The 13744-nt window shown below is 38.9% G+C and overlaps 1 protein-coding gene across 1 annotated transcript in view; it reads right to left on the bottom strand.

The window, feature by feature from the left end:
* Positions 1-13744, bottom strand: part of LOC138307207 (coiled-coil alpha-helical rod protein 1-like) — an 81468-nt gene that overhangs the window by 22103 nt on the left and 45621 nt on the right. Inside the window, 3 exon segments of the mRNA XM_069247845.1 lie at positions 10475-10524; positions 11377-11484; positions 12379-12514. Of these exon segments, the coding sequence (XP_069103946.1) occupies positions 10475-10524; positions 11377-11484; positions 12379-12514 (294 nt within the window).

The following is a 13744-nucleotide window of genomic DNA, read 5'->3' on the forward strand; positions in this document are numbered from 1 at the left end:
ATTCCCAGGGTTATCTGTGGATACAGATGTATGGTGGTGTGGTATAGATCCCCAGGTTATCTGTGGATACAGATGTATGGTGGTGTGGTATAGATCCCCAGGTTATCTGTAGATACATACCGTATTTTCCCTATTAAGAGCGCCTCCTCTAATAAGGGCGCCCCCACGTTTTTTGCTGAAAAAAATCAGCTAATTTCATACAATTTTTGTGCCAGATTGTGACGATTTGTCTTTGCAGACGCTAATAAAATACTGTTTCACATCAATCTGATGCTTAACAGATATCCGATCTGCTATAAATGTATTGCACTGGGTAACTTAGGACATCTTTGCCATGTGTTTACACATAGAAACAGCGAGAATTCCATGTTCAAAACAAAACGTGTCACTTGAATGCCCCACACACGTGTATGGATGAAGACTAACTGGCAACAACATTTTAGCGATGTCTATACAGGTTTTATGAATACTTACTGTATGTCTATGATAAAGGTTACTAAATAACAGGCATGTTATCATTTTTAAGCATTTAATTGTGTGCTCTTGTCGGTATTTCCCATCTGCCACAAAACGAAAGTAGCGATCGAAAGCACCGTCCGCCATTTTGTGTACGCATGGTAAACAAACAGGCTAGCATAAAATGCCAAAATTCCGTGAAACATACATATTTTAACCAATGTTTAATACTTCTGGTGCAAACATTTCTTCATAATTATGTAATTTCAATACTTACTTGACTTCAAAACGTAATTTGGCTATAGTAAGTTTCAGAAAAATACGAAACTAAAAGCAAGATGACTTTAGTCTGTTTCAGAAAAAAAACATCTAAAAATGGTCTCAAATAACGGCGCCCCCTAGGCCATTTACCCGCGCCCGGCGCCCTCATTAGGGAAAATACGGTATGTATGGTGATGTGGTATAGATCCCAGGGTTATCTGTAGATACATATGTATGGTGGTGTGGTATAGATCCCAGGGTTATCTGTGGATACAGATGTATGGTGGTGTGGTATAGATCCCAGGGTTATATGTGGATACATATGTATGGTGGCGTGGTATAGATCCCAGGGTTATATGTGGATACATATGTATGGTGGTGTGGTATAGATCCCAGGGTTATCTGTGGATACAATGATGAGGGATACAATGTATGGTGGTGTGGTATAGATCCCAGGGTTATCTGTGGATACAGAGGTATGGTGGTGTGGTATAGATCTCTGGGTTATCAGTGAATACAGATGTATGGTGGTGTGGTATAGATACAAGGGTTATCTGTAGATACAGATGTATGGTGGTGTGGTATAGATCCCAGGGTTATCTGTAGATACAGATGTATGGTGATGTGGTATAGATACCAGGGTTATCTGTAGATACAGATGTATGGTGTGTGTGCTATAGATACCAGGGTTATCTGTGAATACAGATGTATGGTGGTGTGGTATAGATACCAGGGTTATCTGTAGATACAGATGTATGGTGGTGTGGTATAGATCCCAGGGTTATCTGTAGATACAGATGTATGGTGGTGTGGTATAGATCCCAGGGTTATCTGTAGATACAGATGTATGGTGGTGTGGTATAGATACCAGGGTTATCTGTAGATACAGATGTATAGTGGTGTGGTATAGATCTCTGGGTTATCTGTGGATATATATGTATGGTGGTGTGGTATAGATCTCAGGGTTATCTGTGGATACAGATGTATGGTGGTGTGGTATAGATCCCAGGGTTATCTGTGGATACATATGTATGGTGGTGTGGTATAGATCCCAGGGTTATCTGTGGATACAGAGGTATGGTGGTGTGGTATAGATCTCCGGGTTATCTGTACATACAATATGTATGGTGATGTGGTATAGATCTCAGGGTTATCTGTGGTTACAGATGTATGGTGGTGTGGTATAGATCCCAGGGTTGTCTGTACATACAGATGTATGGTGGTGTGTGGTATAGATCCCAGGGTTATCTGTGGATACAGAGGTATGGTGATGTGGTATAGATCCCAGGGTTACATGTGGATACATATGTATGGTGGTGTGTGGTATAGATCCCAGGGTTATCTGTGGATACAGATGTATGGTGGTGTGGTATAGATCCCAGGGTTATCTGTGGATACATATGTATGGTGGTGTGGTATAGATCCCAGGGTTATCTGTGGATACAGATGTATGGTGGTGTGGTATAGATCCCAGGGTTATCTGTGGATACATATGTATGGTGATGTGGTATAGATCCCAGGGTTATCTGTGGATACATATGTATGGTGGTGTGGTATAGATCCCAGGGTTATCTGTGGATACAGATGTATGGTGGTGTGGTATAGATCCCAGGGTTATCTGTAGATACAGATGTGTGGTGGTGTGGTATAGATCCCAGGGTTATCTGTGGATACAGATGTATGGTGATGTGGTATAGATCCCAGGGTTATATGTGGATACATATGTATGGTGGTGTGGTATATAAATACCAGGGTTATCTGTGGATACATATATATGGTGGTGTGGTATAGATCCCAGGGTTATCTGTAGATACAGATGTATGGTGGTGTGGTATAGATACCAGGGTTATCTATGGATACAGATATATGGTGGTGTGGTATAGATCCTAGGGTTATCTGTGGATACAGATGTATGGTGGTGTGGTATAGATCTCTGGTTTATCTAGGGATACAGATGTATGGTGGTGTGGTATAGATCCCAGGGTTATCTGTAGATACAGATGTATGGTGGTGTGGTATAGATTCCCAGGTTATCTGTAGATACAGATGTATGGTGGTGTGGTATAGATCCCAGGGTTATCTGTAGATACATATGTATGGTGGTGTGGTATAGATCCCCAGGTTATCTGTAGATACATATGTATGGTGGTGTGGTATAGATCCCAGGGTTATCTGTTGATACATATGTATGGTGGTGTGGTATAGATCCCAGGGTTATCTGTAGATACATATGTATGGTGGTGTGGTATAGATCCCAGGGTTATCTGTTGATACATATGTATGGTGGTGTGGTATAGATCCCAGGGTTATCTGTAGATACATATGTATGGTGGTGTGGTATAGATCCCAGGGTTATCTGTGGATACATATGTATGGTGGTGTGGTATAGATCCCAGGGTTATCTGTTGATACATATGTATGGTGGTGTGGTATAGATCCCAGGGTTATCTGTAGATACATATGTATGGTGGTGTGGTATAGATCCCAGGGTTATCTGTAGATACAGATGTATGGTGGTTTGGTACAGATCCCAGGGTTATTGTTGGGATATCAGATAAGTGATGGTGGTGTGGTATAGATCCCAGGGTTATCTGTAGATACAGATGTATGGTGGTGTGGTATAGATCCAGGGTTATCTGTGGATACAGATGTATGGTGGTGTGGTATAGATCCCAGGGTTATCTGTGGATACAGATGTATGGTGGTGTGGTATAGATCCCAGGGTTATCTGTGGATACATATATGTATGGTGGTGTGGTATAAGATACCAGGGTTATCTGTGGATACATATGTATGGTGGTGTGGTATATAGATCCCAGGGTTATCTGTGGATACAGATGTATGGTGGTGTGGTATAGATCCCAGGGTTATCTGTAGATACAGATGTATGGTGGTGTGGTATAGATCCCAGGGTTATCTGTGGATACATATGTATGGTGGTGTGGTATAGATCCCAGGGTTATCTGTGGATACAGATGTATGGTGGTGTGGTATAGATCCCAGGGTTATCTGTGGATACAGATGTATGTGGTGTGGTATAGATCCCCAGTGTTATCTGTGGATACATATGTATGGTGGTGTGGTATAGATCCCAGGGTTATCTGTGGATACATATGTATGGTGGTGTGGTATAGATCCCAGGGTTATCTGTGGATACATATGTATGGTAGGTGTGGTATAGATCTCCAGGGTTATTGTGGTACATACATATGTATGGTGGTGTGTGGTATAGATCCCCAGGGTTATCTGTGGATACATATGTATGGTGGTGTGGTATAGATCCCAGGGTTATCTGTGGATACATATGTATGGTGGTGTGGTATAGATCCCAGGGTTATCTGTAGATACAGATGTATGGTGGTGTGGTATAGATCCCAGGGTTATCTGTGGATACAGATGTATGGTGGTGTGGTATAGATCCCAGGGTTATCTGTGGATACAGATGTATGGTGGTGTGGTATAGATCCCAGGGTTATCTGTGGATATACAGATGTATGTGGTGTGGTATAGATCCCAGGGTTATCTGTGGATACAGATGTATGGTGGTGTGGTATAGATCCCAGGGTTATCTGTAGATACAGATGTATGGTGGTGTGGTATAGATCCCAAGGTTATCTGTGGATACATATGTATGGTGGTGTGGTATAGATCCCAGGGTTATCTGTGGATACAGATGTATGGTGGTGTGGTATAGATCCCAGGGTTATCTGTAGATACAGATGTATGGTGGTGTGGTATAGATCCCAGGGTTATCTGTGGATACATATGTATGGTGGTGTGGTATAGATACCAGGGTTATCTGTAGATACAGATGTATGGTGGTGTGGTATAGATACCAGGGTTATCTGTAGATACAGATGTATGGTGGTGTGGTATAGATCCTGGGTTATCTGTGGATACAGATGTATGGTGGTGTGGTATAGATCCCCAGGGTTATCTGTAGATACATATGTATGGTGTGTGGTATAGATACAAGGGTTATCTGTGTATGGTGGTGTGGTATAGATCCCAGGGTTATCTGTGGATACATATGTATGGTGGTGTGGTATAGATCTCCGGGTTATCTGTGGATACATATGTATGGTGGTGTGGTATAGATCCCAGGGTTATCTGTGGATACAGATGTATGGTGGTGTGGTATAGATCCGGTTATCTGTGGATATATATGTATGGTGGTGTGTATAGATCCGGTTATCTGTGGATACATGTATGGTGGTGTGGTATAGATCCCAGGGTTATCTATGGATACAGATGTATGGTGGTGTGGTATAGATCCCAGGGTTATCTGTGGATACAGATTTGGTGATGGTATAGATCCAGGTTATCTGTGATACAGATGTGGTGTGTAGATCCCAGGGTTATCTGTAGATACAGATGTATGGTGTGTGGTACAGATCCCAGGGTTATCTGTAGATACAGATGTATGGTGGTGTGGTATAGATCCCAGGGTTATCTGTAGATACAGATGTATGGTGGTGTGGTATAGATCCCAGGGTTATCTGTAGATACAGATGTATGGTGGTGTGGTATAGATCCCAGGGTTATCTGTAGATACAGATGTATGGTGGTGTGGTATAGATCCCAGGGTTATCTGTGGATACAGATGTATGGTGGTGTGGTATAGATCCCAGGGTTATCTGTACATACATATGTATGGTGGTTGTGGTATAGATCCCAGGGTTATCTGTGGATACAGATGTATGGTGGTGTGGTATAGATCCCAGGGTTATCTGTAGATACAGATGTATGGTGGTGTGGTATAGATCCCAGGGTTATCTGTAGATACATATGTATGGTGGTGTGGTATAGATCCCAGGGTTATCTGTGGATACAGATGTATGGTGGTGTGGTATAGATCCCAGGGTTATCTGTGGATACAGATGTATGGTGGTGTGGTATAGATCCCAGGGTTATCTGTGGATACAGATGTATGGTGGTGTGGTATAGATCCCAGGGTTATCTGTGGATACAGATGTATGGTGGTGTGGTATAGATCCCAGGGTTATCTGTGGATACAGATGTATGGTGGTGTGGTATAATTCCCAGGGTTATCTGTAGATACAGATGTATAGTGGTGTGGTATAGATACCAGGGTTATCTGTGGATATATATGTATGGTGGTGTGGTATAGATCTCCGGGTTATCTGTAGATACAGATGTGTGATGGTGTGGTACAGATCCCATGGTTATCTGTGGATACATATGTATGGTGGTGTGGTATAGATCCCAGGGTTATCTGTGGATACAGATGTATGGTGGTGTGGTATAGATCCCAGGGTTATCTGTGGATACAGATGTATGGTGGTGTGGTATAGATCCCAGGGTTATCTGTGGATACAGATGTATGGTGGTGTGGTATAGATCCCAGGGTTATCTGTGGATACATATGTATGGTGGTGTGGTATAGATCCCAGGGTTATCTGTGGATACAGATGTATGGTGGTGTGGTAAAGATCCCCAGGGTTATTTGTAGATACATATGTATGGTGGTGTGGTATAGATACCAGGGTTATCTGTGGATATATATGTATGGTGGTGTGGTATAGATACCAGGGTTATCTGTGGATACAGATGTATGGTGGTGTGGTATAGATACCAGGGTTATCTGTGGATACAGATGTATGGTGGTGTGGTATAGATCTCCGGGTTATCTGTGGATACAGATGTATGGTGGTGTGGTATAGATCCCAGGGTTATCTGTAGATACAGATGTATGGTGGTGTGGTATAGATCCCAGGGTTATCTGTAGATACAGATGTATGGTGGTGTGGTATAGATCCCAGGGTTATCTGTAGATACAGATGTATGGTGGTGTGGTATAGATCCCAAGTGTTATCTGTAGATACAGATGTATGGTGGTGTGGTATAGATCCCAGGGTTATCTGTGGATACAGATGTATGGTGGTGTGGTATAGATCCCAGGGTTATCTGTAGATACATATGTATGGTGGTGTGGTATAGATCCCAGGGTTATCTGTGGATACATATGTATGGTGGTGTGGTATAGATCCCAGGGTTATCTGTGGATACATATGTATGGTGGTGTGGTATAGATCCCAGGGTTATCTGTGGATACAGATGTATGGTGGTGTGGTATAGATCCCAGGGTTATCTGTGGATACATATGTATGGTGATGTGGTATAGATCTCAGGGTTATCTGTGGATACAGATGTATGGTGGTGTGGTATAGATCCCAGGGTTATCTGTGGATACATATGTATGGTGGTGTGGTATAGATACCAGGGTTATCTGTGGATACAGATGTATGGTGGTGTGGTATAGATCTCTGGGTTATCTGTGGATATATATGTATGGTGGTGTGGTATAGATCCCAGAGTTATCTGTGGACATATATGTATGGTGATGTGGTAAAGATCCTAGGGTTATCTGTGGATATATATGTATGGTGGTGTGGTATAGATCCCAGGGTTATCTGTGGATACATATGTATGGTGGTGTGGTATAAAGACTAGGGTTATCTGTGGATACATATATATGGTGGTATGGTATAGATCCCAGGGTTACCTGTGGATACAGATGTGTGATGGTCGTGGTACAGATCCCAGGGTTATCTGTACATACAGATGTATGGTGGTGTGGTATAGATCCCAGGGTTATCTGAGATTGGTAACATATATTCTCACTGATATTAAAACTGAACTATCGGTAGAAGAATTGCAATACTGTGATTGACAACAAAAAATCCAAGATGGCGGTTTGGTGGCCATCTTGTTGTCCGATCAGTCCCAAAACCCAAAATGCACAACTATGGCCCTAGGGGTAGGGGAACCTTCATATGAAATTTGAGAATGATCCCTCCAGCACTTTCCGAGAAATAGTGATAACAAATTTTAACAATCAAAATTCAAGATGGCTGCCTGGTGGCCATCTTGTAGACCGATCGGTCCTTAAATACATAATGTAAAACAAGGGCCCTAGGGGAACATACATATGAAATTTGAGAATGATTCATTCAGTACTTCCTGAGAAATAGCGATAACAAACTTTAACTATCAAAATCCAAGATGGCGGCCATTTTGTTGACGGCTCAATCCCAAAACACAATATGCACAACTAGGGCCCTAGGGAAACCTACATATGAAATTTTAGAATGATCCCTTTTCACAATCCATGCAGAACTCTATGACTAGTAGTGATTGATAGGATTTACCTCTAATTCCCTTATTGGGCCCCGCCCCTCCTGTCCCCGGGGGGTCAGAGCCAAAATTTATACAAGTTCTGTTCCCTTTCCCCCAAGGATGTTTGTGGCCAAATTTGGTCACAATCCATGCAGAACTCTATGATAAGTAGTGATTTATAGGATTTACCTCTAATTCCCCTATTGGGCCCCGCCCCTCTTGCCCCAGGGGGGTCAGAGCCAAAATTTATACAAGTTCTGTTCCCCTTCCCCCAAGGAAGGATGGACGGACGGACGACAGACCTGCGCCATGACATAAGCTCACCGGCCCTTAGGGCCAGGTGAGCTAAACAAGAGGCCCATGGGCCTTACCGGTCACTTGAGTTAGAATATATAATGAAACAAATAATGAAACAAATTAAAGACATATAAACACCATATGCTGGGCCTTGAAGTTGGTCAGTGATTTATAAATTTGACTTTTTAGACTAAGAAGAGTATTTGCTTCCATCAAACCTGTAAACTTAGAGGCATTTTTTGAAATTTTAATCATTTTGACCCTGTTTGGTCCTGCCCTTCTGGTCCCCCAGGAGGTCATCGAGGACGGATATGGATGTTAAAATGCTATATCTTAGGCTAATAATTCTAATCAAGTTTGACTAATTTCCTATGAAAATTGGGCAAGTAATGTTCACAAATATGTTTTTCCTATATAAAGTAAATTAAACTTGACCCCTCCCCAGGGGGTAACGTGAGACCCCAAGGTCATATAATTCACATTTTTTATAAAACACCTTAAGACCTTTCCATCTATAATTATTTGATTCTACTATTTCCAGAATTTTAGAAGATTTTTGAAGTTTTAGCCTATTTGACCCTTTTTTAGCTCCGCCACTCTACCCCCAAGGGGTCTGCCAGTACCAATTAGGATATGATATTAAAATACTATCTCAGGCTAATAATTCTAACCAAGCTTGACTCATTTCCAATGAAAATTTAGCATTGAGCAAAAATGCTCATTAATGTGTTTTTCCTATATAAACTATAGTAAACTTGACCCCCTCCCCAAGAGAAAACATGAGACACCAGGGTCATATAATTTACAATTTTTATTAAACAAACTTTAAGACCTTTTCATCTTTAAAGTGTATTTGATTCTACAATTTCCAGAATTTTAGAAGAATATTTTTGAAGTTTTAGCCTATTTGACCTTTTTTGGATCTGCCCCTCTGCCCCCAGGGGGTCGGCCTGGACCAATATGGATATAATGTTAAAATGCTATCTCAGGCTAATAATTCTAACCAAGTTTGACTCGTTTCCAATGAAAACTGAGCAAAAAATGCTCATAAATGTGTTTTCCCTATAAAAACTATAGTAAACTGGACACCCTCCCCAAGGCGAAACGTGAGACCCCAGGGTCATATAATTCACAATTTTTGTAAAGGACCTTAAGATCTTTCTATTTATGAAAAGTATTTGATTCTACCATTTCCAGAATTGCAGAAGAAGATTTTTGAAGTTTTAGCCTATTTGACCCCTTTTGACGCCGCCCCTAAGGCCCCTGGGGGTCAGTCATAGAAAATTTGTTAATAGGATTAAATGGCCATCTCATACTGATAATTCTGACAACATTTGACTCATTTCCTATTACAAATGACCAAATAATGCTCAAAATTTGTTTTCCCTATATAAACTATAGTAAACGTAACCTCCTCCCCAGGGGGAAACTAGAGACCCCAGGGTCATATAATTCACAATTTTTGTAAAGGACCTTAAGACCTTTCTATCTATGAAGAGTATTTGATCCTACCACATCTGCGAGTAGAGAAGAAGATTTTTGAAATTTTACTCAATTTTACCCCTTTTGGCCCCTCCCACAGCCCCCTGGGGGGTGGGGACCATATAATTCACACTTTTGATTGGCCTTATGCCTTAGAAGGTTTGTGCAAAATTTCATTGAAATTGCTTGAGCAGTTTTGGAGAAGAAGTCGAAAATGTAAATTGTTTATGGACATACGATGCACGACGCACGACGACGGACAAAAGGCGATAAGAATAGGTCACTTGATGACTTTTGGGACAAACAGGTAAATTAACTTATCAATATGCTTTCAAAAATCATATCAAAATAGCTTAATGCGAAAACTAGAAAAACTTTCCATTCTCTATATATATAAATGTTTCTGGTTTCTTTGATGAACAATATCCAATAATAATGTGGTCACATGCCAATCATTTCTATTATCAAATTTATCATTATTTGCATGTAATGCCTTGCAAAGTTCTGACATTTGTTGAATTGTATATTTACAAATGGTCAGTGCGCTGCCTGTTTGGTTGTAATATGTACTGGTAAATGCAGAAACTGCTACATTTGGACATAAAATGCAGTTAAATGAATTGAATTGGTAATAACGAAGAGGCAATAAATCTCTATCAATTATACCCCAACTCTGTCTAAATCAATAAAATATAGTCATTTGATGGCCCAAGTCATTAAACATTTACAGGTTCAGGTGGCAAGTCTGTTCCCCTTAATTTACTAGTGGACTAGTTCAGATTGGTTACGGCTGAGTCTATATCTCTATATGAAGGGGTTAATGATGGATGATCTGTACCTGGTAAGTAAGTTTTCCTTTTGGTCTTTATCAATCTTCTCTTTCTTAGTCTGAAAGAAAAGCAACAAACTAAACTTAAATATCCTCATAAAGAAACAAGAATTGTTAGATACATTGTGGGTATCACCTTAGACTAGAAAGTTTTACAATTAATACTAAAATGAACATTATAGCGAGGAGGTCATAATTAATTACCAAACAAAACAATGCTATTGTTAAAATGATTTTCTTCATTACTGACTGACTGACAGAGCCCCAAGTAATCTACTGTACATGTTACGGAAGGAGATGTTTCCCATGTGAAGGAAACAGTCAGTATTTTCTCAGAATGATTTTACAAGCTAAGGTGTCAACAGACTTTGTGCCACCTATCTGTTTTGTTTTCTCATCAAGTACACTTTGAGGAAAACCTGAATTCCATTTAAGGGTTGATTTAGGATGTAGAAATTAATTTGTCTTTTCCCTGAGAACTGATACTTTTTATTAAAAGGAATTCAATTATTATAATGTTATTCAATATTTTTTTCTATGTTTAAAGAAATTTTAACAGATTTAGGCACAGTAGTGAATAAGCACACCAAAAATACTATTGTAAAACCAATACAAAGAATTTGGATAGAGAGCAATAATATTCTATAAAGATGATCAAAACTTCCATCTAAAGAACAAGAGAACAGTTCTTATGAAAAGGACTACGTATAATTTACTTGTGCCCTTTTGGTTTCACCGTTTTAACTGTGCCACATTGCACTAAATAAATCAAGATTATGAACAACCTTTGAAGGCCTTTTAATACATATGTATTACACCTATGTAAAGCCTCTTGGTTGCCAAGAAATTATTGAAAGAAATTATAACATGAAATCTTGAAATACTAGAATGTAGTATATGTATCTTCTCACCCGAGAGAGTTCTGCTTCCTGTACACTCAATATCTCATTTAGTGATGACAAACGGATGTTAAGGAGCTGCAGATTTGACTGGAGATTGTCACGGTCTGCCTCACAAATCTATAAATAGAAAAACCAGTAGTTTTATAATACTGATATTATTATCTGCTTTACCAATTTCATTTTAATCAAATATACAGATATTCCAGAAGACAGTTCTACAAAAATTGTTCTATCTTATACATTTTTACAATCCTACATCAATCAGTAAAAGACTATTTTGTTACAATTCTGTGTACCGGTACATGTATATATATAAGACTTACCTGTATTTTGTTACAATTCTGTATGTATAGATATAAGACTTACCTGTATTTTGTTACAATTCTGTATGTATAGATATAAGACTTACCTGTATTTTGTTACAATTCTGTATGTATAGATATAAGACTTACCTGTATTTTGTTACAATTCTGTATGTATAGATATAAGACTTACCTGTATTTTGTTACAATTCTGCGTGTATAGATAAAAGACTTACCTGTATTTTGTTACAATTCTGTATGTATAGATATAAGACTTACCTGTATTTTGTTACAATTCTGTATGTATAGATATAAGACTTACCTGTATTTTGTTACAATTCTGCGTGTATAGATAAAAGACTTACCTGTATTTTGTTACAATTCTGTATGTATAGATATAAGACTTACCTGTATTTTGTTACAATTCTGTATGTATATATATAAGACTTACCTGTATTTTGTTACAATTCTGTATGTATAGATATAAGACTTACCTGTATTTTGTCACAATTCTGTATGTATAGATATAAGACTTACCTGTATTTTGTCACAATTCTGTATGTATAGATATAAGACTTACCTGTATTTTGTCACAATTCTGTATGTATAGATATAAGACTTACCTGTATTTTGTCACAATTTTGTATGTATAGATGTAAGACTTACCTGTATTTTGTTACAATTCTGTATGTATAGATATAAGACTTACTTGTATTTTGTTTCGTAGAGTGTCATTTTCCTTTTTCCACACTTCCACCGGTTTGTGTGTACGTTCTGAGTCCCCTATGTAGTTTTTTAGCTGAGTTATCTGTTTTTCCAAGTTATCCACCGTGAACTCCCGTGACCTTAAATATCAGACATTCCAAGTTTAAAAGAGGAACAAGAGTCCCATGGCCCTTCGGATATAGAATGAAACAAAGACATATAAACACTATATACTGGCCCTTGAAGTCGGTCGGCAATTTTATAAATTTGACCCTTTTAATCTATGAAAAGCATTTTTTTCCATCAAACCTGAGAACTCAGAAGAAGATTTTTTGAATTTTTTGTAATTTTGACCCTATTTGGATCTGCCCCTCTAGTTCCCCAGGGTGTCAGGGAGGGCCGATATGAATGTTAAAATGCTATATCTCAGGCTAATAATTCTAATCAAGTTTGACTCATTTCCTATGAAAATTGAGCAAAACATGCTCATAAATGTGTTTTCCCTATATAAACTAAAGTAAACGTGACCCCCTCCCCAAGGGGAAAGTAAGATCCCAGGGTCATATAATTCACAATTTTTGTAAAGGACCATAAGACCTTTCCATCTATGAAAAGGATTTGATTCTACCAGTTCCAGAATTTCAGAATAAGATTTTTGAAGTTTTAGCCTATTTGACCCTGCCCCTAAGGCCCCTGGTGGTCATTCATGGAAAATGTATTAATAGGATTCAATGGCCATCTCATACTGATAATTCTGACAACATTTGACTCATTTCCTATAAAAAATGTTCAAAAATGAGTTTTCCCTATATAAACTATAGTAAACTTAACCCCCTCCCCGGGGGAAACTAGACACCCCAGGGTCATACAATTCACAACTTTTGAAATGGACCACCTTTAGACCATTCTATCTATGAAGAGTATTTGATTCTATCAAATCTGTGAGTGGAGAAGAAGATTTTAGAAATTTAGTCAATTTTACACCTTTTAGGCCCCTCCCTCAGCCCCCTCAGGGATGAGGTCCATATAATTCAAAGTAGACTTCGTCTCAGGTGACCTAATAAAAGTTTATTTGACCACTATCTATAAAGTGCTTTCACATACAATTTAATTAAAATTTAACATATAATTTCACTCCACAACGACGCTCTACAATACACTCCGTTCGGGGTCACCTCAACATGTCTCCTATGGTTAGTCATTCACTGTGTTGCATCTAAAATCTTCGGTTTAGTTGATTATTTCAAAAGTAAAAATGGCTAATAGAATAAGAATAAGTGGAATCAGATGTCTAATTTTGATTAGATTGTTTTAATATATGTATATCAGATAAGGTCACTTAAATACTATACAGAGTTTGGTATAGGTTC

Source organism: Argopecten irradians, chromosome 1, assembly GCF_041381155.1.
Source record: "Argopecten irradians isolate NY chromosome 1, Ai_NY, whole genome shotgun sequence".
NCBI lineage: Eukaryota > Metazoa > Mollusca > Bivalvia > Pectinida > Pectinidae > Argopecten > Argopecten irradians.